This window comes from Desmodus rotundus, chromosome 6, assembly GCF_022682495.2.
Source record: "Desmodus rotundus isolate HL8 chromosome 6, HLdesRot8A.1, whole genome shotgun sequence".
Classification (NCBI taxonomy): Eukaryota; Metazoa; Chordata; class Mammalia; order Chiroptera; family Phyllostomidae; genus Desmodus; species Desmodus rotundus.
The window spans coordinates 110,230,953-110,258,643 of record NC_071392.1 but is presented as its reverse complement, the minus strand read 5'-3'; the positions used below and the strand labels follow the sequence as shown (position 1 = coordinate 110,258,643).

General features: G+C 50.6%; 1 protein-coding gene across 1 annotated transcript in view; it reads left to right on the top strand.

Annotated features, from left to right (window-relative positions):
- The window catches only part of CTNNBL1 (catenin beta like 1), a 152,711-nt gene extending 129,090 nt beyond the window's left edge, over positions 1 to 23,621 (top strand). The window contains exons 13-16 of the mRNA XM_053926674.2: positions 516 to 596; positions 15,115 to 15,252; positions 15,491 to 15,563; positions 23,430 to 23,621. Of these exons, the coding sequence (XP_053782649.1) occupies positions 516 to 596; positions 15,115 to 15,252; positions 15,491 to 15,563; positions 23,430 to 23,518 (381 nt within the window). The 3' untranslated portion in view covers positions 23,519 to 23,621. The remainder of the gene's footprint in view (positions 1 to 515; positions 597 to 15,114; positions 15,253 to 15,490; positions 15,564 to 23,429) is intronic.
- The last annotated feature ends 4,070 nt before the right edge of the window (positions 23,622 to 27,691 follow it).

The following is a 27,691-nucleotide window of genomic DNA, read 5'->3' as shown; positions in this document are numbered from 1 at the left end:
TAAGTTGCCGAAGGAGTTTTTCTTTACTCTCTTCTGACTCAAAAGCAACTGAAGAAATTTTACTCAGACCTTTTTAAAAAAAGATCAGCTCTGGGGCAGAATCTGAACATGAAAGGTTTCAGTTCGAAAAAGAGAAATTTCTGTGAAGTTCTAAGTGAGTGTCTCGTATGTAACTTCAAGCCCCTTCTCTTTGCACGAAGGAGGTTGAATTCTTATTTACTTACTTGTTTTTTAACAACTGGAATTCACGGGAGTCCTCCAAGGGCTGGGAATGCATCCCATCCTTTGGGAATGGGCGTGCGTTCAAACGGCATCCGTCCCGAGAGTTTGCTTTGTTCTCCTGGGCTCTTGATCTATTCCTGACGTGCTCCTAAGCACAGTTCATCTCTGATGTAAGAAGTGCTAGAGTGGGTCTCCCTTTGTAAGGGGTGACAAAGATGTATAGTTGCTCCGCCTTTCTTTTGCCTTGGCATTCTCTTTCCTGCTCACTAATGCCTGTGAAATATCTCTTGCAGGTTGACAGGCTGATGGAGTTGCATTTTAAATATCTGGATGCGATGCAGGTGGCCGACAAGAAGATTGAAGGGGAAAAACATGTACGTATGCCTGCCTGCCTTTCGCCAGCTATTAACTTGCACTCCGAGTGGGTCCCTGTGCACCTTGTATTTACCCTCAGGACAGGCAAGGGCAAAGGCGCCGTCTGCCCTCTTGTGCCATCTAGCGCGTGGTAAGAACAGAGCTCTCCCAACAGGAGTAACAGGCCTTCGGGAGGAAGGGCGTGTGGGGTTGATCCAGGCCTGACCCTGAGTGACAGTACCAGTACCCTTGACAAGAGCATCTCTTAGAAAATCTGACCTCAGTGCGTGACTGTGACTCGGTGCCATGTTGGCAGAGCATGTCTGGATACACACACTTGCTGGCTTCTGGAGTCAGAGGGCAGCACTTGAAGGGAGGGCGCTGACAAAGCGTAGGGGCTAAAAGGAAACTGCGAGGTTGTTGAATCTGGTTTCCCCGTTTGTAAGTGAAAACTGGAGATCTAGAGAAGGGAAGCTCAGACCTATTGCAGGAAAACCCACGCACCTGGTTCAAAGTGACTGACCCCGATTTTCTCTGCTGATGTTTGCCGAAGGAGATGAGATCTGCAAGGTTTTCGTCCCTGAGGGGCTTTGCTTACTATGGTGTTATCCTGCCGTTTGTATTTTCACTGGCTTCCATTTTGTTCTCTGCTGTCTCTGGCCTCTGTTGCTTTCTCATCTGTCTCCTTAATCAGGGCAGGTTTTCATATCTGTTGTTTTAATGTTCGATTCATACTCTTTCCTACAAGACATTCCTTAGTCTTTGGTCACATTACAAAATGATCCTTTTCTTGCCCTGGCTGGTATGGCTCAGTTGATGGAGCGCCAGCCTGAGAACCAAAGGGTCGCTGGTTCAATTCCCAATCTGGGCACATGGCTGGGTTGTGGGCTGGGTCCCCAGTAGGAGGCACACAAGAGGCAACCACACATTGATGTTTCTCTCCCTCTTTCTTCCGCCCTTACCCTCTCTCTAAAAATAAATTAAGTAAGATCTTTTTTAAAAAAACACAAAATGATCATTTTCTTGCCATTTTTCAAAGTCTGTAGTAGACTTCATTTTCCATGTGATCTTGATTGGCTGTATCACTCCATTCTGATTTCTCTTCTTGCCTTAAAGATATACTCGAGGCTCTTGAACCTCACTGGTGGAAGAGCCAGTGTCAGCGCCCGCCTCCCATCTGTGCTGGGCCGTCCAGCTGTGCCTCGGGCCAGGGCAAGAGACCAGAGCTCAAAGACAGTGACCCTGTTGTTTGTGCCGTTTCTCTTCGCCTCCGCTCTCACAAAATACACCTTCGCTTATGCATCCCAGTAGACAGGTCACTGTGTTTATCATTCGTGTGGTTTCCCTGCGCTCCCTAAACCTAGTGAGTCCTCAGATGTTTGTTGATTGAATTGATTGCGTTGATTGACTGGGACTTTCTTCTGTGCAGTGAGACTACTAGAGCAGAAAGGGCCGAGGCTAAATTCTGAGGCTGGTGTTCAGATGTTAGCACGGTCCACACGCAGTCCTTTCATTCCACGCACACCACGCCCTTTATTTTCTCCTTTGATTAAATGCTCCTTTTCCATCGTTTCTTCCCTTTGCAGTAACTGGTACGTGATGGACATTAAAGGGCTGTATTAATATATTATTTCTCTTTGTCTGAACGATAACTAGAGACAAATTGAAATTTCCCTAGACTTTTGTAAGGAAATAGCCATGAGACCACTAGAACAATAGGTCTGCTGGAATCCCCCCGTGTTATCTGTTGAAGGAGATTTTTAGGGGTGGTGCAAGAGCAGCTGGGAGTCGGGGGACCTGGACTTGTAGCGCAGGCATCACCCCTACGTCACCGCCCAGCTGTGCCTGTCACTGTGCCTCACGTAGCCCCAGTTTCTCAGCTCTAACAGGGTATCAGCAAAGGCGATTTCTGAGGTGCCCTCCAGCTTACTATTTCCCCGGGTTCAGGTGAAGTCCCTTCGGTAGCTGCCATTTTGTGAAAATGGCATGGACAAAAAGCACAGAGAGAAGTTGATCGGTGGCTGAGTAGTCTTCTGCAGCAGGGGTCCCCAACCCCCGGCTGCAGTAGCCTGTGGGTGCGAGCAGAGCTTTGCTCAAACTACCGCCTGCGCTCTGCCTCCTGTCTCCCCCTAGTTCCCCCCACCCCAGCCACCCCCACCCGTGGAAAAATCGTCTTGCAGGAAGCCAGTCCCTGGTGCCAAAATGGTTGGGGACCACTATTCTGTGGAGAGGGGCAGCAGCCTAGAAGTTCTAACTTTTGGCTCCACCACTTCCTAGCTGAGACCTTGGACAAATGAGTTGACCTCTCTGAGCTTTGGTTTTCCTCCTGTAAAATGGACATAACACCTCCCCTTCGGTATTGTAATGAAGATTACGTATAAGTGTATAAAGTATTACCTTGCTCAGTAACTAAAAGCTGCTGCTATTGCTAGATTTTCCTAGCTTCCTTTAGAATTCTTGTGTTACTTTTAAGTAAGCCAGGCAGTCCTTTTCTAAGAACATCCTCCTTGCCATATGTCCCAAACGGAGTCACTCTAGCAGACCAGAGTGAATTGGTACCATCAGATGCTCTATTTAAAATGAAGCTGAAATAGGCTTTTTTTGTTTGTTTGTTTTGTTTTGAGGGAGACCAAGTAAGCTGTTGGCCGCCAGGTTGCAGCTGGCCTGTAGCTGTTAGGAAACTTGGCCTGCTTCCCACAAGATTATCTATTATCAGCATTGAAGAGGGTGTGAAATTGATTAGCAGTGACGGAGAGTAATCACTGCAGCCACTCTCCCCAGCATTCACGAGCTTCCCTGTGCCACAGGCACGGAGCCCCTGCCATTCCCTGACAAACATCTGTCTCCTTGATGCCAAGGCCGTTTTGCTGGGCACTGGCAAACATTCCAAGGCCATTAGTGCTCAGCAACCTCAGAGCTGCTCAGAGAGATGGGCGGGGTGGGAGATGAGGGATGCATTTGTGAGCAGTGCTTTCTGCCAGCACTCGGGCTCCGTCCTGGCAGATGAAGCCGCCTCACGGGTGTAAAGTGACTTGGAACAAAATGACCTCTTTTTCACCTCTCCTTCATGCAGCCTTCTCTCTTAAGTCATAAACAATTTGTCGCCTCACCCCATCCCACTTCCATTAAACCTGGATGTCCTACACCCATTGGGAACTCAGCAAATATTTGTTGACTTGAATTGAACGCTTATTTCTCAGGCATTTGATGACATTAACTGTCAGATCGGTAATGAATAAGTATCTCGCATTGCCAAGTCAGCAACAAAAAAAATCGTAGATAACAGGGCCAGGTATTGGCTCAGATAACGGGCTCAGGCACTGACATTCTTCAGAGTCTCAGAGCCGTCGTCTCTCCTGTAGACTTCAGACTTCCATGGGCACGGTGCAAGTGTTCGTGGTTTGCACTTGACCAAGAAGGTACTGGAGAGAATCCAGTCATTTGGCTGATGTTTCTTAAGCACCTGCTTTGTGCAGGGTCCTGGGCTAGGCACTGGCAGGGGTGTGGGGTGGAAGTGCCAGTAGAAGACTGGGCCGGGAGTGCTGGTGGGGGCTAGAGGAACCCATGGAGCAGGAAGGAGTCGTCTGCACGAAGAGTCACCCTTAGCAGTCTGTGGACGAGGCGAGAGTCAAGCTGAACCTTAAAAGCTAGAGAGACGTACAGGGCATTTCCAATCTGGAGAGGGCTGGGAGCAAAGAAAGGGCGGTGGGAAGGCCAGTTAAGTTTGGGGGCCAGTGGTAATTTAATTCTAGGAGCAGGTGTTGGAGGGAGAGCCTGGCTGGGCTTTGGCGCCAGGTTTCTTCCCGATTCTCCAACTCTGGACACATACCCTAACTGCCCCGCCTTATTTTCTTCCTTACTGGTACTTTGTTTTTAAGTCATGTGTCCCAACCTGTGTACTTTGGGGAATTACATATGCAGGTATTGCTGACATAGGTACCACACACATGAAAGCTACTTTCACAGGGCCTGGCATGTAGGGGTGGCCCAAGGACCTTTTGTTTTATTTCTAAGGACTGTCTACACCGCCCCCCCACCCAACACACACACACACATTTTCTTCCCCAGTACTACAGGGTTTTGCATGGTCTGAGCTCTCCCTACTTCTCCAGCGTTCTGCCTTGGCTCTTCTCGTGCTGATGCCTCCTCCGACCTTCAGGTCTCAGCCGAAATTCCACCTCCTCAGAGGGGTTTTCAGTGGTCCCCATGTGTGAACTGGCACCCCCATCCCCAGTGCCTCTTTATCACCTGTAATTATTTTATTTGTTTATTCTTTCTCTCTGGCACTGTAATCTCTCTTGTTCATCACACCCCTAGGACTGACGTAGTGATTGACACGTAGTAAATGAAGGACCACCACTCATGAGATGAAGTGAATATTTGCTCATGCATGTGAAGACAGAGGGAGGGTCCTGGGTTTTCTGTATGATTCCTTAACTCTCATTTTTAGCCCTAATATTTTATTTCTCTATGATTAGGTCTGTACTGAAAAATATTTAACTATGTAGAGTCTGCGGCATAACTAGCTATATTTAACACAGGAGAATACTGCTGTTTAGAGGAGTCTGTACGACAAATTGATAATTTTGTGCGTACTCAGTTCCAATGACCCCACTACAATAATCTGTAAGCGGCAGAGCCTTGCCCTCTGGGCAGTTGCCTGCTGCTTCTGTGTTACATTCAGTGGACACACCCTTGGGGTTCCCGGTTAACAAGATTTGAGCTGAACTTTTAAAGGGCATGTAATTCTTGAGACTCTTCTAGTGAGCCGCAGTTCTCCAGGATCGGTAAATATGCAGGATGCTTGTCTCAGCAGATTTCACCTGACTCCGCAACAGGAAGCCCGGCAAATGCCAAGGATGATGTCCTGGCTTCTTGGTTCCTTCTGCCTTGTGTTGGTTATATGTACAGAGATGCCTGGCTTCTGACTGTCAGAAGAAGACATAATTATATAGGCAGGGATTTTAGGGAGGAGAGTCTTAGAGAGTTTTCCCTTTTTTAGTTCCTGGGAAAATTATTCTCAGCAGGTTTATTCAATAAAGTGTTCTTACCACATACTTTGCTCCATAATGACTTACAAATTGCATGCTAATTTTGTCACAGTTCAATCATTCCAGGCTTCATCCTGGAAAGAAAAAGATGGACTCCATGTAATGAAACAGTATCCACAGGATTTAATGTCTGAAACAGACTCTGACTGTCTCCTTAGCATTTGACGCTCAAAGATTTGTACAGACGGGGGTGAAGTGCAGGAACGAAATTGTGGGGTACGTGCTCCTAAAGCCCTGGCTGAGTAGACAATGGAAGTGTGGGACTGCCACTGATTCTGCCCACTGTGCCGGAAGCTTCTGGGGCAAGCTTACAAAAGGAGAGTCCTGCTGAGAGTTCCTCTCGGCTGTTCTTTAAACCAGTGGTTCCCAGACTTCTCACTTCTCAGTCCATGAACTGGCCAGACACAGCTTAGAGCCAGTAGCGGCCAGGGACCTGAGGTGGGGGCGGGTCGTAATGCTTTTTCCTTTCTCCTGCTTCCCTCTTTCTTAGACACCCTCAGGCGCTGCCCCTGTCCACCCACGCGCCCCCTGCTGCCTCCCTGCCCCTGCCTGTGCCTTTCCCAGTCACAGTCACCCTTCCTGCAGTTGGAGCATCGGACTCCGCTGCTTACCTGGCCCTGGGACCCTGAGCAGTACTTTCCTTTTTTCGTCTTTTCTGTCCTCTCAGCGGGGTTCATTGTCTCTTCCCTACTGACATGTGGAAACCCTGATTCTTTCAAGGCTGGCTTGTATGTTGTCACAATTCAAATGAAAAAAGTCTGGGAGGGTTTTTCTTTCTTTGTTTTTTGGTAAATGTAGGAACTGAAGACGCACCTGTGACAGGCATTGTGCTAGCATGGCTCAGTCCCAGCCCTACCACACATGAACTCTTTTCTTTGTGGAAGAGCCTCACCCTGTGTGCGTGCTAGCTCTCGTTTTGCTCCAGAGGTTCACTTGGAAGGTGAACACAGTTGTTCGTGAGACCTGACACGTGCTCCTGTGTGAAGGCCCACCTGACATGTGGTCAGTTTCCCCTTTGGGGGCACAGCTCCCGCCTGAGACCCTTGGATTCTTATCAGAGCTGCTGTCAATTAGCTGTGTGTACTCAAAGAAAAAAAAAATCCCTTTTACCATTTCCCCAGCCTTGATTTCCCCAGCTGAAAATGACCTGGTCTCTAAGATCTTTCTCTAACAGCCTGGAGGAAGATTTTCGTTTAGCTGGTGTTTGTGCCTTTCCCATTCTACTTACCTGTCTCTTCCATGGTTTAAATGTTCCCTTGCCTTGGAAGAAAAAAAGAAATTGGGCTTTTCTAAATGGTGGGGCAATTCCTGCCCGTGCCTGTGACCCCTGCTGGGGCTCTGAGTCATGTCCTCTCTTATTAAGGAGAGAGGGATTCCTATAGGCTTCATAGCAGCTTCTTTTGTGACTGTCTCCTTCCATCAGCCAGGGGCAGCTCTGCTGCCTGTCGGGGGCAGATTAGAAATGGCATCCACATCCTCACTTGGGAGCCAGTGACTTGCCTGCTGAGGGAGATAGAAGCCCGTGGAAAGGTGGTGATTTGGTCTCCCGAAGATAAATTAACATTTAAAGTGAGGATGTAGCTGGGGGAGGAAGAAACACACACCACCCTGTAGAAATGGCACCTGGATGCCACACATACCCCTTCCTTGTGTATCTTTGGAGATGAATCTGTTTATTTTAGCAGCCCCCAAACAGGTGTATGCTACTGCGAATTGCAATCTGTTCTTCTTAATGCGCCATTCCCTGAATTACCATCTAAGTTTTTATTCTAGTCCTCTCTTATGAAATAAACAAAACAGAACCTTTCAGAGATTTTTTTTTTTAATTCTTCCAAATTGCATGTGGAATTTGCTAGTCTAGCTACAGGTTTCCCTCCCCAACGCCCCCCCCCACTGTTTTTTTTTAAGTTTCTTCAATTTATAAGGAAAAGAAAGCCTGTCCCGGCCAGGTAGCTCAATTGGTAAGAGTGTTTTCCTGATCCACCAAGGTTGTGGGTTCGATCTCTTGTCTGGGCACATACAAGACTAAACCAATGAATGCATAAATAAGCAGAACAACAAATCACAGTTTCTCTTTCTCTTTCTCCCTTCCTCTCTCTCTCTCTGAAATCAATAAAAACATTTTTTAAAATTTAAGAATAAAAAAGAAAAGACAGGCCAGGAAGCTAGATGACCCTACTTATAATGCTGTTCATTGGCAGTAGTCCCCAGATATGGCATAAAGAAAAAGATCCCATCTGTTTGCTCATAAGATAATGCTGGAGAAGGTCTATAAAACAAAAGACTTCTTTGAATTGTGGGTGGGATCACAGGCCTAGAGCCAAACCTATGTTGGTTTCGATCCGGTCTCTTAACACTTCCTCAGCCATGAGCTTTGTGAGATTTCTCTTTAATAAGGACTCAGTTTCCCATATGAAAAGTGGCAATAGTCATAGTTCTTATTCTTATCCCTTAAGGGTTTGACGAAAAATGAGAGATCCATGAATGTGCTTAGCACAGTGCCAGGCACACAGTAAGCACTCAGGAAAGTTTGCTAGTGGTATTACTCCATTTTGGCTGCCCACCTCTTGCCAGAGTGAAAGGACTGACAGAAAAAGGTCCTGGACTAGAAATCATGTTCCCTGCATGTCTCTAGCCAAAACTTAGTGGCAGTCATTTGACATCTGTCTCAATTTTTGCACCTGTGAAATCAGAAGCTGGTTTGGCATACACACCCCACACGGGGCCTGCGCAGCAGGTAAGGTTAACGAGAACACACCGCCTTGAAGAGTCGAGTGCCGTGTGTGGGCGTTGAGTTGTCGTCGCTTCGGGAAGACAGTCCCCTTCCCCTTCACTCTTCTCGAAGGTGCGAGGCGAATGAGTTAATCTGTGGGAGACTTCCTTTACATCTTAACTCTCCTGTCTTATTTCAAATACAATTCACCATATAGACAGATTTTTCACTCTGAAATTTTATAAAGTAAGATGTTTACAATACTTCAGTCAGTGCTGGATGTCTGGAGCTTCTCTTCAATCTCTATCCGTCATATTCCCATTTTTAGAGCACCTGATTTGTATGCTCACATTGTTGTAAGATTGCCTGTGTGATGTAAAAGCAGGTCCAGAGGTGGTCTATTTCTTACAGGTGAGTTTAATTTATTAATGAGAAGATGAGCTAATTGTCAGTGCTGATCATCGTGTTCTGTTGAGGTAACAGTTATCTCCTACGTGAGGCATTTCTCATAGTGCAGGGGTGTCAGACTCATTTTCAGCAGGGCCACACCAGCCTCCCGGTTGCCTTCAAAGGGCCGAGTGTAACTTTAGGACTGTGTAAACGTAAAAATAACTACTCCTTAACAGTTGAGCGAGAGCTCGGGGCTGCCGGGCCGGATTGGCCCGCGGGCCTTGTGTCTGCCACCTTGTGTCTCCCAGATGGCCTGGGAGCACTGTCCGTCAGCAGCGTCAGTCTAGCCATATACTTGTATACAGGCAGAAGTCCATTACATTTGGCTATGAAGGTGCTTCCATCCTAGATTTGTCGCAGGTTATCAAAGCTGAGAGGGATGCGCAAGAGCACCAGATCAAGGAAGACAGAGGAGAAGCTCACCACCACTCCCCATCCTGCAGTCAGGGTGGACATTGCTAATTGTTTTCATTGTTCCGACTCAGCATCCCAACCCTTTTCCAATATGGTACTCTACAGCAGTTATATAGGTTGGACTTGACCTTCAGAATGAACCCTCTCTGTTCCCTCAGCCAGATCAGGCTTCTCATTTCCAAGCAAAGAAGCTGAGGCCAAGAAAAGTTAAATGACTTGCGTAAGGACACTGGTGAGTTAGTATAAGAGCTGAGATCATTTGCTTGGTGCTCTGTCCTACCTTGGCAGAGACACTTGTTTATAGAATTCCTACATCATAGTCAGAAAAGTCCTGATATCTAATGCACATGCTTCCCGTGCTCTCAGAGGGTCTCCTGAGTATGCAAGAAAGCGGAGGAGGTTGGATACCTTCTTTAGCATGGGTGTTCGTGGTCTATGAATTAGTTCAGGACCCTGTGCTAAGGGGGTTGGGCTACAGGTTTGATCTGTGCGTGGGCCGGCTGGCTCCACGCAGTTCTTTGTCTGGTCACTTTGGAATGTCTCTCTTTGGTTAGCTGGGCATGATTTAGCTCCCCGCTACCACTAGTGAAGCAAGTCTGCCTGCGTATTACTAGTGCATAACCACCAGTTCCTAGAGCAGACTCCTGTAGTTCTTCTGGAACCTTTTATAAGGGAAGTAATGGGGCGGAGAGAAGTTTGTGATAATTTACCTTTTTAATTGCTAGAACTTTTATGTTACTGTAACCTTACTTCTCCAAAGACTAAGTCCTAGTTAGATGGTCGTGATTTGAGTTGTGCTGGCAGCCATTTTGGAGTTTCAGGCACCCTTAGGAGTCTTTCCAGGTGTCTAGTTCTCCTTTCTCACACACAGATACCCAAAGAACCATGTCGGGTTCTTATCCCAAGATCAATTTATTAATCCATTTATAAGCTGGCCCTGTCCACGCGTAGTAATAACGGGAGTGGATAATAAAGGCCACATGCCATCCCACTTCTTTTTAAAACAGACCAAAACTTGAGAAGGTGTTCCTAAAAGGACTGTCCCCAGGGTTTCTTATTTTCCATCAGACTGATGCATAATTATCCTGCTGCTTTGAATATTTCCCTCTAAACATGGAGCGCACACTTGCGTTCCACTTCCCTGAATGCGCCCAGCAGTAAGCATCCTGTGCTTGGGAGCCGTCACAGGCGAGATAAGGCGCCCTCCTGACAGCAGTCACCTTCTCTGTGTGTTGGTTTCCGGGACGCTTCTGAAACTGTCAGGGTAGCAACTTTGTCTTAGAAACCAATCTCTGCTTCATCTTTGTACATGTTCAGCGCAGCGACGATGATGCCTTTCTTGGGGATGAGCTATAGTTGTATCTCAGATCTACATTTGAAAATTTCACTTTCAAATCTTGCGGCCGTATGTCTAAAAGTAGAATGTCGAATTGAACACTGTCAGAGTGTTGAAGTTCTGAAGAAAGAGGAAAAACGGGGTTTGGCATTGCTCTCTTGGGTCCATCCTTTGTAGATGACAGTATTTAGGGAAACTGGGAGGGAGAGTATGTGTGTGCCTAGGTGAAAGGAAATCAGATTGTGGGGAAGACGGTGAAAAAGGAAAAATCACCAGGGGCATTTCCGACCTAACTGGAGAAGCTTAATTTCACCGAGCTCCATTCTTAAGCCTTTCTGCCACTCTTACTGAGCATCTTCCTTTGTTCCCTGGACAACTCGGAAGTCTGTTCCTGCACAGACATGGTAGCATGAAGAGAGCACAGGCTTGGGTTGAACCCCAGGTCTGCCACCCACTAGCCTTGGGGAGGCTGCTCTGCCTGAGTCAGTTCCCTCATCTAAGTGGGGATAACAATCCTTACCTCCCAACATGTGTGAGAAGGAGTAAATTTGCGCAGAGCACTCAGCATGGCCTGACACTTCGTGAGCCCTCGGTGCACTCTGGCCGCCCCTCCTAGGCAGATGGGTGGTGGTAGCGGTGGTTGTTACTCACACTGCCTCGCACAGTGCCTAGTACGTTGTAACCAGTCACAGTTACTGTGCCCTGGCGGTGTGGCTCAGTTGGCTGGGTGTGGTCCTGCAAACTGAAAGGTGGCCAGTTTGATCCCGGTTGCAAATTCAGTCCCCAATGAGGGTGCATGCGAGAGGCAACCCATCAGTGTTTCTCTCCCTCTCTTTCTCCCTCTCTTCCCCTCTCTCTAGAATCAATAAAAGAAAGAAAAAATTGTAAAGAAGAAAAATAATATCATCTGTTGATAGCTAGGATCTGATAATCGTGTGTGTATGTGTGTGTACGTATATATTCTATTTTTTCCCTCTCTTAGTAATAGCAATATTGCGTTGTTGTTTTCTCCTACCCTGGCCAACTTGACTTTTCTGTGCCTTTATTCATGCTGTTATTCCTCTGCACGGAATGCTCTCCAGCTTTCAAACCCCTTTAGAATCCAGCTCAAATGTTACATTTCCCTTGAACCGTCCTGACCTGTCCAGACAGACTCAGTCTGCCCTTCTTGTGGATTCTCACAGCACTCAGTACAGTTTGAGAAGACCTTCAAAATAGCCGTCACTACATTCTTGAAAAACAGTGTGTTCACATTTGTTAACCTCATTAGACTGCAGTCTCCTTGCTTGCGTGAACTGTTTTATCTATCTTTGCTGCTCCCAGCCCGTTATATAACACCTGGGCCATAGTCAGGTCTCAGGTAGATGCATGCGTGTGTTCCACCCCCGGCTCCCGTGTGTGCAGACCGCTAAGGGTTTCCTCTCCTGCCCCTCTCCTCTTCCCCCTCTTACCTACTGCTCACATCGATTGGCTTGGTGGCCTCGGCCTGCCTCCCAGTGCTCCAGCCACACATCCTTCTACTGGCAGTTGCACGTTCTTGTTGGTGACATTTTCCCGTGCGGCGCTCCCGTCACCTCTCACTCCTCTGGCCAGCATTCCAGCCAGCTTCAGAGGCACTGGCCCGCAGCTTCCTGATGCCTCCTCTTCTGCCTCGTGCACACGAGTCCCCACACAGCTCATTAAATGGCACTTCACTGCTACTGTGAATCCTGTTTAACAAAGGCTTTCCAAGAGCCTACTGTGCAAAAATAGCATGCACGGTGCTTTCTAGAGTACAGATGTGGGTACGACCCAACTCTTGTTTCCAGGGGCCAGCACAGGAAAGAGGCACACATCTGGATGACTGCCACAGGGCAGCCTCGGGGGTGCCATAAAAGGTACAAATCCAAGGCTCTGGAGTGTTAAGGACTGAAAAACCACGTTTAGTTGGAAACTGATGAAAAGTTTTGAAGATCTCAGGAAAAGTTTTGTAAGGAATATTACATTTTAGACTTTATATTATGATAGAGATTGGGGGCCGTGGAGGCGGGGTGGGGGAGAATACCACCATTACAGTCAAAGGCCAGGAGGCCGGAAAAGGGAGGGCACGCCTGCTCGTGCCGCGTGCATGGGTGGGGACTAGTGAGCGGAAATTAAGAACAGCAGAAGGCATTCCCCAAGGCCTCCGACCACAGGAAGGCCTTCACCGTCAAAGCGTTCACTCTGCTGTGTCTGCTGGTCAGCAGCCTTGAAACTTTGCCCTAAAGTCCCCTCTTCCCAGATGCCCTAACATCTTAACCCATCCTGATCAGCACCCACCACTTGGAATTATTTGTAGCTTGTGGGCGCACTGTATATAACCCTTTACTTCTGGGTCATTTCCTGTGTCCCCGTGGCCTCCCCAGCTAGACATTCAGCTCCTTGGTGATTGAGACCAAGACACCTCCTTACCTCCATGCTCCTCCTTTTTCTGTCTTCACTCGAGGTTAGAATGGCGTCCTGGCCACCAGGCACTAAGCAGGGTGGGGATCTGAACATTTGCGTCATGTTACTCAATTTCCCCTCGGAGAGAATCAGACAGGCTTCCTGTCGCCAGGGAGTCCGTATTCTGGTAACTGATGATTCTGTAATTATGAGCCATTTACTTAACCTCTGTGTGCCTTAGATTCTAATTTGCACAATGGGATTAATAATCCCTTTTCTGCTCTAAATTTGGTAGTGAGGACCACATATATAATAGCACTTAAACTCTACAACATTATAGAAATGTAAAGTGTTAGCAGCAAATGCTTTTTGCATGAGTGGAAGTCGGGAGTAATTTTCCTTCCTGTGCCCAAGCTGCTGAACACGTAGGAGGTCTTCAGCAGGAAGTTATGATTGTACGTAAATGAGAAACTAAAGAGGCTCTTCTATTTTTAAACTCCTTGGACATCCATCCAGTGCTTCCTCACGAGCATCAGTTGTGACTGCCTCGTGAACATTAACGCTATTTGTTACCAGATTACCAAGGAATTTGCTACTAAATGAACTCGGGACTAGAGGTGGTGATCTGTGAGGCAGGGCAGAGCCCGGCAAGTCTGCAGCCCTCTTACCTCATAGGCAGAGGCCCTGAGTTGCGGGATGAAAAGTAGCCTTGTGTTGCTACGGGCTGGCCCCCTGGGCAAATAAAAAAGTGCATTATCTGCGTCTAAATAGTCTCTGAAGGATTCTTGTTGGAGACGGATGGCCATCGTGGTAAGTCCTTCGAGTTTGGAAGAGTGGTGAGCAGAGTCCCCAGGGCTGCCGTCAGGGACACGAGCCTGAGTTGTCAGAGGGAACCACGGCTGTAAAGCCACTGACAGAATTAAGAAATGGATTGTTGTCATCAGAAGCTTGTAGTAAGCACCTGTCGTTCTTCCGAAAGCTGACAGCCCCAAACAGAGGTGTCTTTCTCCTCTCATTCCCGGCGTGGCTGTTTGCTGAGCTGGGCGTACGAAGACAGAACCGGTGCCTGCTTTCACAGAGCTCACAGTCTAGCCTCGCGGAGTAAAGGGGGCCGTAGAAATGGGCTGGTGATGACTGCGATCACTGAATATGATGCACAAGGACAGGTCACGTCATGAGGAGGCTTGTCGAGAGTGTACTTGGGAATTTGGAAAGGAGGCGTTGTCGGCCTGAAACAATCAGGAAAGGCTTTGAGGCAGAGGTTGCCTAAAAACAGTGTTGGCTTGAGAGATACCCCAGAATCCCTAGGAAGGAAGGTGGTAAAGGCCCTGAGTTGGGGAGAAGAGCTCTCTTGGCAGAGGCGGTGCTAAGGGGTTCGAGTGGGGGAGGAAGGGGTGTTGAAGATGTTGCACTGGGGTGATTGGGGTGACGGTCGCACAACTCTGAATACACCGATAGCTATTAAATGATACACTTTAAGTGGGTGAATCGCCTGGTGTGTGATTTGCATCTCATTAAAGCTTTAAAAAAATGAGTGGACTAGAGAGGAATAGATGTGGGGACAGCGAGTCTGACAGGCCTGGGGTTTCAAAGATGCGGGAAGAGACTCCCGTCACTTGTTAGGGCCCTGGCCTGGAGGCGTGTGGGACTCATGAAGTCGGCAGCATTTGCAGCCGATAAAACAAGCCCAGAGAGACACAGACAGAAGTTGGGCACACACGCTGTCGGTTTCACCAGGTTCCAAGTCAGACTGGTGGAGAAGGGGGCTCTCTTCCCCATGTTTAGGTTGATTTGGAAGAGAGAGTTAATTGTAGAGAGGTTGTTTATGGAGGCCAGAACCAGTGTAAAGAACGAGTGGAAGCAGTTAAGTAGCTTAGATTTGTGACCCTGTCAGCTTATTTTTTTTTAGGTTAAATTTGTGGCTGAGATCATTTTGGCCTTGACTCATTATATAGAAAAAGAAGGACTTTACACTTTTCTCTCTGGGCCTCCCTTCTCCATTAACAGTGAGAACACAAGGAAGGTATTAGACTGATAGCAGACAAATCAGGGTGGAGTGGTTTTCCTTCGTCACTACTGTTGTTGTAGTCACTAGTCTTTCGGGCATTGTGGGTGGACTAGAAGCCTATCCTTCCCAACTCCGCTATTTCCAAATACTCGTTCATGTCCAGGACATGGTCCGGCGCGGGGAGATCATAGACAACGACATCGAGGATGAGTTCTACCTGCGGCGCTTGGACGCGGGGCTCTTCGTGCTGCAGCACATCTGCTACATCATGGCCGAGATCTGCAATGCCAACGTCCCCCAGGTAGGGGGGCTTCCCCGGGTGGGCCTGTCTGTCCCTGCCTCCCTCCTTGCCACCTGCTTAGGTAGAGACTCTCGAAGAAAGAAATGGCTCCCACTCCCCTTGAATTCCTTCACTCTAAATGGGCCCTCTTTTTCAGGGATGGGACTGAGGTGAAAACTTTCAATACGGTGTATTCGGGTGTCTGCCGAGACAAGTGATGCTTTTCCTTTCACTCCCCACTCTTCCCCCGCCCTGCTAGATTCGCCAGAGGGTCCACCAGATCCTGAACATGAGAGGGAGCTCCATCAAAATTGTGAGGCACATCATCAAGGGTGAGTTGGCTGTTGCTTGTATCTGGGGCTTTGGGGAATCACGTGGTGCTTTCTTTGTGACTCAGTGTCCCTGGGATTTGGTGCGTGGCAATCTCTGCCCTGAAAGCTTAAGTGTGTGTCCAGGTGACTGTGTGACCAGGTGACTGTGTGACCAGGGCATCGTTGTCAGATTACCAGAGACTAACCTAGTTATTACCTGCCTCTGACCCTCCAGTTCCAGAATTGAAAAAACACGTAACAAACAAGAAGCACTAGAGCCTGGAAATAGTTGTTTAAAAAAAAATTTTTTTTTAAAGACAAAACAATAAAGAAACAAAAAATTTAGTTCCAAACTGCATGTAGTAGAAGAAAATTGCTTTCTAAGGGGATAAAAACAAGGAAGTAACAAGAAATCCTTGGAGATGTACAGGTTAGAAGGCAGTGAACTTGAGGCGCTGTGGTCTAGGAGAAAGAGCGCACCTGCCTGCCAGCCCGAGCTGCGCCTTCCCCCGGCTGTGTGAGCGCAACCTAGCAGAAGTGTTGCAAAGGTTCACGAGACTCTGACTACATAACAGCATCCAGTCTAGTTCCTGGCTCAGTCAGGCATGTTTCCCCTTCTTCCCCCACCTGCCCTGGCGAGTCCCTCGAACCTGTAGCGTCTTTGGCTGGTCCTGACTCAGCTGGCGTGGCTCCCAAGAGGCCTCCAGTCAGTGAGCAAGCTCTCAGTCGCCGGGCAGGGCGCCTGAGCCTAGTGCTGTGATGCATCTCTACCCTCGGGCCACTTAGCACAGACTAACGCACTTGGCGGGCAGAGGCCCGCGCTGGACTGTGTCGTACTGATAACACCGGGTTGAAGAGAGAGTCAGGATGGATTGAGTAATGGCAGGCAATCGTTTTCTCTGTCTGGCCCTGGTTCTGCCCATTTCTAAGGTGAGGAATTAGGCTATATGTATGCAGAGCATTTGCCCATAAGTGGCTTGTAACTCCCATCACAGATGGGAGGTGAATGTGCAGATAGATGTGGAGAGGAGTGAAGAGCCCTGGGGCCGTGGGGTCTGGCTCCTGGAACCAGGTTCCCTTGGGCAAGTTACCCAATTGCTCTGTGACCTCATAAAATGGGTGAGAGGATTAAATGAGATGATATGTGGAAAATATCTGACCCTTAATAACTTCTCAGTAAATGTTAGCTATAATGAGGTTTATGAAATATTTCGGTGATAATTATCATCATCATCATTGTGAGTGAGGCGTGGCTAAAGTCCCACAGGAAGCCCTGTGAGAGGAGCAGCGTTGAGCTGGGGCTTAGAGGCTAGGACAAGGATGTTCCAGAAGGTAGGAACAGAGGGGCTGGAGGCACGGCCTAGGGGCCGGAAATCACCTGCTCAGCACAGCCTCCCAGGCAGGCGGAAATGGTGGGGGGCTGTGCCTGTTTTGCAGGTGGAGTATATGAGGTGTGGGAGTCTGTTGTTTCCTCTCTCAGAGAAAGCAGAAAGGGGGACCTGTTCGTGAATCTAGCCCAGCATCGTGCCTTCCATGGCGGCACCCTGGGTGCTCCTGTCTCCTTCTTGGTGTCACACTCACATGAGTTACCTGCTCGGTGTCATGCCACCTCCTCCCTGGGGTGGAGCTCTAGTGATTTGCAGCTCCAGCCTTGAAATGCCATTTGCTTCTTACACCCACGTGTTCAATTAGAACTTTTCATTCCTCTTAGCTCTACTCTCTTACATTTAGGCTTCTCCCTGCACCTCCATCCCTGTAATCAAAACAGTGATCTTCTGAAAAAGAAAAAGTGTTTTTAATGGGCACTGACACATAGTAAGTGGGTTTTTTCTTACTGAAACCCTAACACGTGTAACACATATACCTTAAGTTATTCAGAATTCTCCATTGTGAGCCTGCCTTTGTCTCCTGCCGATCACCGTTCATTCCCCCCAGTGCCTAGCAAAGTGCCGGCACGTCCCGGATGCTGAGTGGTGACTTGCTGATTGAGTGTCTGGGCAAGCACACTTGCAGGTGAGCGGCCTGCACAAAAGTCATGCTCAGCCCCCCACTCTTGCTCTTCTCTCCCGTGACCATTTCCCTCCTCTCTCCAGACCCTCAGACCCATCCCTCCGGACTGGGGTCCAGCCCTTCGGTTTTCTCCCCATCACCCTTCACAGCCAACCCATTAGTAACTCTGCCAGTTCTGCCTCCAAACTCAGTCTTGATTCCTTCCACTTCTCTCCATATGTTAGTTCCCATCATAGCTCCCAGTTTATTGCCTTCCTAGCTCTTATCACGATCTGTAATTGTTTTTATTTATGTCTCTGTTTCCTCATTTTGTGTCTTACACATGAAAATGTAAGCTCCACGATGTAGGGACATTGTCTGGCTCATTCACCGTGTCTTCTCAGCACCTGGGGCCATGCCAGGCACACAACGAGAACCCAATGCACATTTTCAACATTGTTGCATTAAACCCTACCCTTGTGTGAATTTAAGTTGGCAAATGTCTACTGAGACTCTCCCCAGGGCAAGCAGTGCTGCACACTGTGCTAAGGTACCACTCAGCACCTGCCCCGCTGGCGTTCACAGTCTCCTGGGGGACCTAGATGGGTACCCGACCAGCCATGACGCGAGCTAAGGGAAACACACATTTCCACAGCCACTGCGCAAGCGTTGCTGGGTGCCAGCTCTGTGTCCAGTACTAGAGATGCCACGAAGAGTAAGCAGGAACCCTGTCCTTGAGGCACTGCCAGGCTAGCTGGGAAAGGCACTCTGAAGCAGTTACAATGCGACGAGTGCTGTGTGGGAGTGTGAACAGTGTGCTCAGGAGGAGCAAGGGGCAGCAGTGGAGGCACAGGCTACCCGTGGAATCCCAGAGGACGTCGGTGGCCTTCACAAGAACTCTGGCCACGTCAGCGGGGGCCAAGCAAGGATGCGGAGGCTGGAGTGTTGGGCGGGGCTGGGAGTGTGCTGGGCAAGGCTCTTGAGTTCTGTTGGGTACACAGAGAGTTTGGGCAGACGGGTAGTGGCTGCAGCGGAAGGCAGTAGACATTCTCACTCGGGCCCAGGAGAGATGCTGGTTTGGGCAATTTGAAGTCATTAGTGTAGGGGTGACATTTAAAGCCAGGGAATTGGATGCCATTGCCCAGGTCAAAGAAGGCCCCCACAGGATACTGACCACTAAAAAATGAAAGTTCTCTAGCCCTGGCTGGTGTAGCTCAGTGGATTATTGAGTGCTGGCCTGTGAACAGAAAGGTCGCCGGTTCAATTCCCAGTCGGGCGGGGCACATAGATCAGGTCCCCAGCTGGGGGCATGCGAGAGGCAACCAGTGGATGTATCTCACCAGTGTTTCTCCCTCCCTTCCCCTCTTTCTAAAAGTAAATAAATAAAATCTTCAAAAAATATTAAAAAGTTCTCTCCAGAATGTAAGAGTTCTCCACCTCCCTCCCAGTGCATGCCCCTGCCCGGCTTACACCGGCTCACACCTGTCTGGGGAAGCCCACCTGCCTGCAGTGTTGGGCAGTGGGTCCGCACACGTGGCCCACCCTCAGCGGCTGCTGAGCAGGTGCGGTGAGCACCCTAAGGACAGCGGTGAGGCCGGAAGAAAGGGTGAGGCTGCTGTGGGATTGGGGGCTGGGCTGGGCTCAGGCCCACCTCTTAAAAAGCCTTCACTCCCTTCCCCCCACCTTCCTCCACTCTTCCTTCCATCAAAAAGCACACACACAAAAAGCCTCATAAAGAAAAGCAGCTCGTCAGTCTGTCCTCTTTGATTTTAATTTTGTTTTTCAGTTTGGGTTGCTTCCTTTTTCTTTTCTTTTTTTTAACATACTAATTAGATGCAAGCTTCTTTCTTTGATTTTATGGCCTATATATTTCCTAAGTTTTGCTGGCAGGATGACAGCTGATATATCCCTTGAGGTCTCAGGAAAACGCTGATGAGGCAAGCCCAGCAGGGGCCTTTTCCTATTGGAGTTGGGTCCCCTCTCTCGGGATTTTCTTCTTCCTCTTCTGTTGGGGATGCCAGGGGAACCGGCAATAATTGATGGCTCATTAAAGTCCCTCTTTATGCCAACTGCTTACTCGGTGCTCTCAGAGACCCTCCTTCCCTGGGACTGGTAGCAGCCGTGGCCCTGGGACTGTGGTGCCCACATAGGGATGGTGGTGTCTGTGCTCTTGAAGCGCAGGTCAGACTGTGTGCCCTGCCAGGACAGTGACGGTCTTCCTGCTTCTCCTGTCCTGGTGCCTGGCCCATGGCTGGCACAGAGAAGGGACTCAGTCAGTGCTCACTGGGAGTGCGTGCCGGGGTGGGGCTTCAGGCTTTTTTGTGCATTCCAGAAACGTAGAATCACAATAGGTAGAGTGGCCGCTCCTGAGCACACCCTCTGTGCCAGGCTTTTAATGTATATTCTCTGGTTCTCACAATAGCCCCCAAAAGCAGAATTACAACCTCCATTTTGCAGATAGGGAAACCAAGACTCAGAGGCTCAGGGGAGGCAGGGCCATTACCCAAGCCACTCTTAATGTCGGAAACTGGGTCCAGACTCACATCCATAGGAGGGGAGGGGAGGGGATGCTTCTCCAACCAGCTAAAATGTCCTCAGGACTCAGAGAACAAGGCCCTGTTCACATCGTGAGCAAAGGGTAGTTTCCTCCCCCTGGAAGTGGGTTTCACGTTGTGCTGTCTCCCATGAACTTCTGTTCCAGGCCCCAGCGAAATGCCCTCCTCTGGAGAGCGGTGACACCAGACCCTCCACGTTCATCGTCTCGTGCGGGAGTCTCCGTTAGACCTGAGGCCTTTGCTCTCTCAGTTTCTATTTCATGATTATCTCTATGTCTTCAAGTGTTTCAGGATGAAAATATTGGGATTCCTCTTCACCCTCCCTCCCTCTTCCTCCTGCATTTTTTTTAAAGGGTGAGCATTTAGTTGAAGGTTCAGTGATCTGAACCTGGCTGGTGAGTGCAGGTCCAAGTTTCTGCCCCGGAAGACAGATCTTCCCCAGCCCCGGTGCCCCCTCCCTCTCCCCTTTAACATGAACAGCTTGTATTCAGTGTCTGAATAGTAAACCTGCTGTCTAAAGTTTGCTTTAATATTTATGCGTTCAGCACTGCTTCCTGTTTCCCAGCTCCCTTAAAGCCGTTATTATTTGAAAATAATGGGGAAGTAGAGGAGGGAGTGGATGTGTACCCAACTCTTCCTCTTCCTCTCTCCCCCTCCCATCTCTCACTCTCGTCCCACCCCGTGGTTCTCCCTTCTAGCATCTCTTTCTCCTGCATTATCTCTTCCTCTCTTACACACACACACTTACACACACATACACACGCAGCAAAGAGAACTCTTTCCTAAGACGTCTGGGAGGAATCTGTTCAATATTTATAAAGTGCTGCAGCAGCTATAATAACGAGAGGTAGCTGGTAACACCAAGATTTGCTCCAAATAGGATTCTATTCCAGAAACAAAGAATGAGGAGGGGTGAGGGTTAGGGGGTGAGGGGCAGGCGAGACGCACAGCTGATAGCAGCTGCCAGGATGGTGGAGGAGCACTAGGGGCTTGTCATGCTGGGTCTGGGCCCGCCGGCTCACGATGGGGCCCTGCCGGCTCTGACATGCGGTGACGTGGCATGAGAGGCTGTGGCCCCAGTGACCCACTCTGCATATGTGCCCACTGAGGTCCCTCCACACAGGACCTTCCCTTTAGGGCCTTAGCTTCACAGCCAGATGCCGTGCTCTGCTGGGGTGCTGCGGAGCGCTCGCAGCCCTGGAGTTGCCCCCACAGTGTGGGAAACATGCAGGGAAAGGTATCACTTGGGGAAGGTGATGCCACTTCGGATACCAGCTCCACCCCGATGGCTTTCACAGGCCCCTTCACTACTCACACGTGTTCTGGGGTTTGAGTTTCAGCTCCTCTGCCATTCCACATGTGGGCACGTTGCTCTAGCTCTCTAGTAAATCTCAGTTTCCTCACCTGGACACAGGTGGCTCTCTTTGCCTTGTGGGATTGCTGCGAAGGTTCAATGAGACAGCATATATTAGTGCCTGCCACCGATCAGTGTTCACTACATGTTGGTTTCCGTTCCGCTGTGTGTGAGGCGGCCCCCCACCCCACTGCTCCGGCTCCCTTCACAGCCCATCACCAGAGAGCAGGTCATCTGGCTTTGTTTCCTCCCTCCCTGCAGAGGAGGAGCAGCGAGGGAGACTGGCTCCAGGGATGGGTGCTCGGTGTACAGGAGGGGCAGGTGTTTTTCCTAAGGCCTTGGCAGAGGTGATCCAACAAGGAGGTTTATGCAGACTTTGGTTTCCTCTGCTGTGTGTGCACCTAGAAAGAGATTAGGTCCCTCCAGGGAAGCTGGCTTTACTTGGAAAGTCACTGCCCCAGAGGATCAGACTATTCCTCCGCTTCCCTCCCTCCAGGGTCTGCGAGTCCATTAGGAGAGCAAAGTGTTAGTTCAATCCATTAAGCCTCTTGCTTCCAGATCATGCCTCTGGGGGTATTAAATGATATAACGGTCATTTCTCTTTCTCCTGGGGCAGCAGCTAGGTCATTCACAAGTGAGTAAGAGATACCACTCACCTGCAGCCCCACAGCCTTCTCCGAAGCCGTTCCTGTTCTCCCGTCACCCAGCCCTCTGCTTTAGGGGCCCTAGTAGACGGCATCACAGCCATTTGCTATTGGAGGTGATGGATGGGCCTAACAGAAGAGAGTGATTTCCGGGGGGAGACACACAGCTGGCATGTGTCTGAATCCCAAACCCCGTTTTCCAGCACATGTCCAGAGTAATAAAGAGGAAGGAGGAAAAATGAAGAAGTGGCAGAAGCAAGATTATTTCCCCAGCGAGGTGGGAGAGGGAGGGGTTGCACACTTTCTCCTCTCTCCCTGGGCTTTGTCAGATTGGGATCTGCAGATGTTTGATTATGCAAAAGCCTCCTACAAGGGCGGTCTCCATTGTTCTGTCTCCTGGAAGCTCCAGCCCGGGAGCTGGGGTCAGACCAGGGAGCAGTCATCCAGATCGGCTGCTCTGTTACTCACCACTGGACTGATAGCTGGCTCTCTGCCAGGCCCTGCTGGGAACTGGGGTGTTTGGCAGGAAGTGAGGCAGAGCCCCTACCTTAGTGAAGCTCCAGTCTAGTGGGAGGGAAAGGAGAGGCGAGGATGAACTGGAAGTCAGGCCTTTGCTGCATACATCCTTACAGCGGCCACAGTCCCCTCAGGGTCTGTGCCCGGCCCCCTCCCCTGGCTCTGAGCTCTGGACCAAGCAAGCTCCCCCACCCTGGGTGTCCCTCTGTGACTCACCCCTTCGCCCCTTCGGCTCTTTCATCAAATCTCCCCGTCTGTGTGAGGTCTGCTGACTGCCACCCTCAATATTTTATTTACTTTTTGGTCTGTTTCTCCCAATAAAACGTGGGCTCTGCCAGAATGGAGCTCTTCATCTCCTTCGATCTTTACTTCTCCCCCATTGCCTCAGACAGTGGTTCTCAGACTTGAACAGCATCAATGCAGCATCAGCATTACCGGGGGGCCTTGTTCAGACAGACTGCTGGGCTCCCAAGTCGCCCTTCTAACGCGTTCCTGCGTGCTGTGAGGCTGCTAGTCTGGGCCGGCTCTGAGACCACTGGTCAGGAACAGTGCTGCCCACAGTGGGTGCCCACGGCATGTGTGTTAAGCAATGAGCAAGTAAAGGTGTGGCCGGGAGAGGAAGTTGAGTTGGCCCTTTTCACTGAGGACCTCAAAGGCAAGATCAAGGAGTTTGGCACAGCTGCCGTGTTGGGGGCTGGTGGAGGCATTAGAACAGCACGCACCTCCCTGGGAGCTGGGATTCAGGGAAAGGTGCGAAGTGACCCCGCCCACCATGGCCCCGGCCCCGAGATTCACATCTAACCCTGTAACCCTGCGTTTGTCTCCCCAGAGTATGCAGAAAACATCGGGGACGGCCGGAGCCCGGAGTTCCGGGAGAGCGAGCAGAAGCGCATCCTGGGCCTGCTGGACAACTTCTAGACTAGCCCTGGTCCTGTGCGACGTGGACACCCTCGGGGCCCTCCTCCCGGTTTTCACACTGCTCCGCGTGACTTCCGGACAAATAAAAACTAGTTTTTCAGTCCCAGGCTGGCTATTCTTTGTAGCAGAGGGGTGCCTTCTAATGCTCACCTCTTGCTCACAGCAGCTGTCACAGGACGTGCCTGGGCGGTGGGTGGCTGGCCTCGCTCCCCCAGTGAGGAAACTGAGGCTGGGAGTGGCCACTGCGGCTTCTCTGGCGGCGCTGCCTGTGGCATAGCCACAGCTGGGAGGGGAAGGCATGTGCTAGTGACCCCCGCCCCTCCCCCGCCCCCCTGGGGCTTTCGCCCTGACAGAGAGTCTGGACACCTCACAGGAGGCTGGGACTTCGTGGACCCACCCTGGGGGCCCCTTTCACAGCATGTGAGGCCAGCCACAGAGCACGTGGCCCCTGGACCCCCACCAACCTCATTGGCATCGCTCTCGGGGGGGCGGGGCCCAACAATACCTCACCCTTGGGCCCCACCCCAGAAGGATGAAGTCAGGATCTCGGGGCAGCCCAGGCGCTGGTATTGTGGGAACCCCCTGGGGGGCTCCCTGCAGCAGGGTAGGAGCCACACTTGGGAGTGGCGGGCCTGGGGCCCAGATCCCAGCGGTGCCATTTACCAGCCCTGGCGATTTGGATAAGTGACGTCACCTTCATCACCTTCCTGAATCTCACTTCTTTGGTCTGCAGAGTGGGGATGATAGTAGCCACTTGGTGCTTAAGAAGGTGCGAGGACTCGTTTAAGCATGCAGAGAGCACTGATGAACACACAGTAGGTGCATTATAAATGGTGAGTTCTCTGCCTTCCCACTCACATCTGTGCTTCGGAAGAATTGCAGTTTCACCTGTTTTATGTGGGTTTTGAGGAAGTTGGTCCCCTCCTTCACAGACGTCCATGGTCCTTTAGCATGTTTAATTCATCAAGAGGAGCGTCGTCGTGAGGGAGGAGGCAGAAGAACCACTGGTCTAGAAAACCTGCCTTCCATTACAGTGAAACATTTGGCCCAGGGCCAGCAAATGGGCTACAGGGGGCGCCACACACCCTGCGCGGGTGCGGCAGCTCTCGCTTCTCGTTGACCCCCGAGGGGCAGGGCTCCTCCAGGCAGCCACCTGAGAGGACTCCGAATAAGACGCCAGCTGCATGCCCAGCATGAGGCTGCTGACAGAACAGTGACTCGGGCAGACCCTGCCCTCCTGGAGCCGTGTAGAGCCTGGTGGGAAGGCGGGGCGCCCGGCACCACCGCGAGGGAAGCGTTCCAGCGGGAACGTGGCGGGAGTGTGTTACAGGGCCCATTACAGAACGCGAATTGCCATGCAGGCGCAGTTTGGATTTAGTTATTTTTTTTATTTCACTTTCCTATAACTGTAATAGCTGCTGTGTATTGAGCAGTTGCCATATGCGACTCACTTTCCATCCATTCCCTCTAACCTGCACAACAGCCCTGCTGGCACTATTATCCCCAACTTGCCGAAACCGAGACTGAGGTCTGGGAGGGTAGGGGACTTGTGCGGGTCCCGTAGCCAATCAACGGCAGAGCCTGCGTGTGAAGCAAGGCCTGCCCGCCTCCGTAGTCCCGGCTCTGCCCTCCACCGCGCCGCGCTCGCTGTGGACGGGCAGTTTAATGAACTCACTCGGAATAAAACACGTCTGAGTAGAGCCTGTGGAATCAGGCTTTCCGAGCTAGGGTTGCTACTTTAGAGATCAGCAGCCCTTGAGCTTTACTTTCATTTTAAATGTTACTTGTTTTTAACCAGGTAATGCTTCTGCCTGGCACAGAAGTTCAAAATTTAACAAAAAGGTATACAGTGAGGAGTCTCCCCTCGGGTCTCCCACCCCGGAGGCCTCCCCATCCCTGGAGGCAGCTGCTGGTCGAGATGATGGGTCCAGGGTTCTGTCCAGCAGTTCCCAGCTGAGTGCAACTGCAGCCCCAGGCTTCCCCCAAGGGCCCCAGAAGCCAGCCTGGGGGAGAGGGTGGGTAGGGCCCCAGGACCCGCCAACTACAGGCACCCTATTTTGCCCTGTTTCACATAGTGGGGTGCCTGCGGAGATTTTGTTTGACCCACAAGGCCCTGCGCTAAACCAAGTTTGAATTTCTCACCTTCGCTTTATAGATGAGGAAGCGGTGCGCTTTTCCATCGCCTTTATGACGGAAGACTGGGGGGCACCTGAGGGGCAATCCTTTAGGTTCAGAAGGGGTTGCAGTTCCAGGGGTCCGTGAGCCAGGGAGACAGGAAGAGGAGAAATCTCTAACTCTGCTTTCCAGTTTTAACAACCCACCCCACCGGGCTAAGAGATGCTTTTATGAAGAATCAGGAGATGAGGGCTCCTGGGATGTAGCCCCACCCCTTACCCCCTACTGAGACGCACACCTCCAGGGGTGCTTCTCGGGCTTCCAGTAGGACGGCCCTCACCTTGTGGTTCTGAACTTGACTTCTGTGTCTGCCACTCTCAGGTTCCCAAGATCTCCACACAGAGCCCCTTCGTGTCCATCCTTGTGTCCATAGCTGAGCAGTACCCGGGCTTGGCATCCCAGCAGGCAGTATGGCTTTCCTACCCCAGTGTGGGGAAAGATGGCACCCCAGCAGTACTAGCCAGAATTCTGCACGAAGGAAGGGAGGGCTTCATTTCCTTCTCCTTCGCGGCTCGCGGCTCCGTCTTCGGTGGTCAGCACGGCTGAACTCAGCAGCGGCAAGATGGACATGTCTAATTTAGAGAGATTTGCGTGCAGGCTGCATCCTTCTTTATGTGGGGGAAACACATCAGGGAAGCTTGAAGGCACCCTTTAGTCACCTCCACAGTGGCGCCAGTGCCCGGGTGGCACCTTCTGCCATTACCCAGAGCGTCAATTTAGTGCCAACAGGGAGATGAGACTCACTTTCCTACAGCAAACACTCCCTGATTAGATTAGCTTGCCCGACAGCTGAGGTGACAGCAGAGCCACCTCCTTCGATCTGTCTGGCTCCTGGGCGCACAGGGAAAACCGTTGGTGCCGCAGCAGCGGGTCTTTGCTGCCCGTGCCAAGGGAGCGGCAAGTTTTCCTCCAGTCACCTTTCTCTTGCTTAGGTAGCACATGCCCTTGGCATCTGCTTCAGAAGGTGCATAAGGGTGTCCAGTGTGGCGCTCTCCCTGCCTACTGTGTCCCCTGGCCCCCCAGTGCCCTCCCCAGAAACAGCCCCTGCTGTTAGCTGCCCCATCTTTTCAGAGATGGTCCTACGTGTTGTCAACGGAATACAATGTACATTTAACACGGGGTGGTGTATCGTGTTCTCTGTTCTGCGCCTTGCTCTCTTCACACTACACCTACCAACCCAGAGCCCCCCAACTCCTCTGAGAGCCGGGCTCTGTGGCAGAGCTGCGCCATAGTTTAGTTAATCGCGTTAATGGACGTTTAGGTAGTCTCCGATCTTTGGCTATTACAGTGCTGCAGTGAACATCCTTGTAGAGAATGTCATTTCACACATGTGTGAGTTTAAACTCCAAGCGGAATTGCTAAGTCAGAGAGAATGCGCCATCGTGACACATACCTTCCTGTCGCCTTCCTGTCGCCCTCCTTCCGCCAACCCCGTGCGTGAGTGCCAGTCACACGCTCTGCGCGACCCTCAGCCTCTGATCTGGGAGCTGGGTGTCCTGTTCGCCACCTGCATTTGCATCTCTCTTGTGAGGGAAGTCATTTAGCGTTTTAGAAGAATGGATGTACTGGGTGTGTGCCATATTCACTAACACTCGTTGAGCCCTTCCTGTGAGCTAAGTGCTTTACTCAAATTAGCTCATTTAGCCCTCATTCCCAAGGTGTACATACTTTCATCATGGACCCCGTTTCACAGATGAGGAGACCAGATTGAGAGGAGAGGGTCAGTGGCTTACAAAGAGACCGAGCTGAGAGTGGAACATGAAGACACTAGCTCCAGAGCCCCCACCCCCGACCTCACAGTCACCCCATCTCCTAACCATGAAAAAGGGGCCCAGGTGAGGCTGGAGATGGTTGCCAGGGTGCTGGGTGCCACCCCCCTCGTCAGCACAGAGCATGCTTGAAGCAGAAGCTCTCAGAGTTGTGCTGGGATCCCGGAGGAGCAGCCCTGCTCTGTGGGGCCCTTGCCCCCAGCCATCCGGATGCCCAGCTCACTACTCA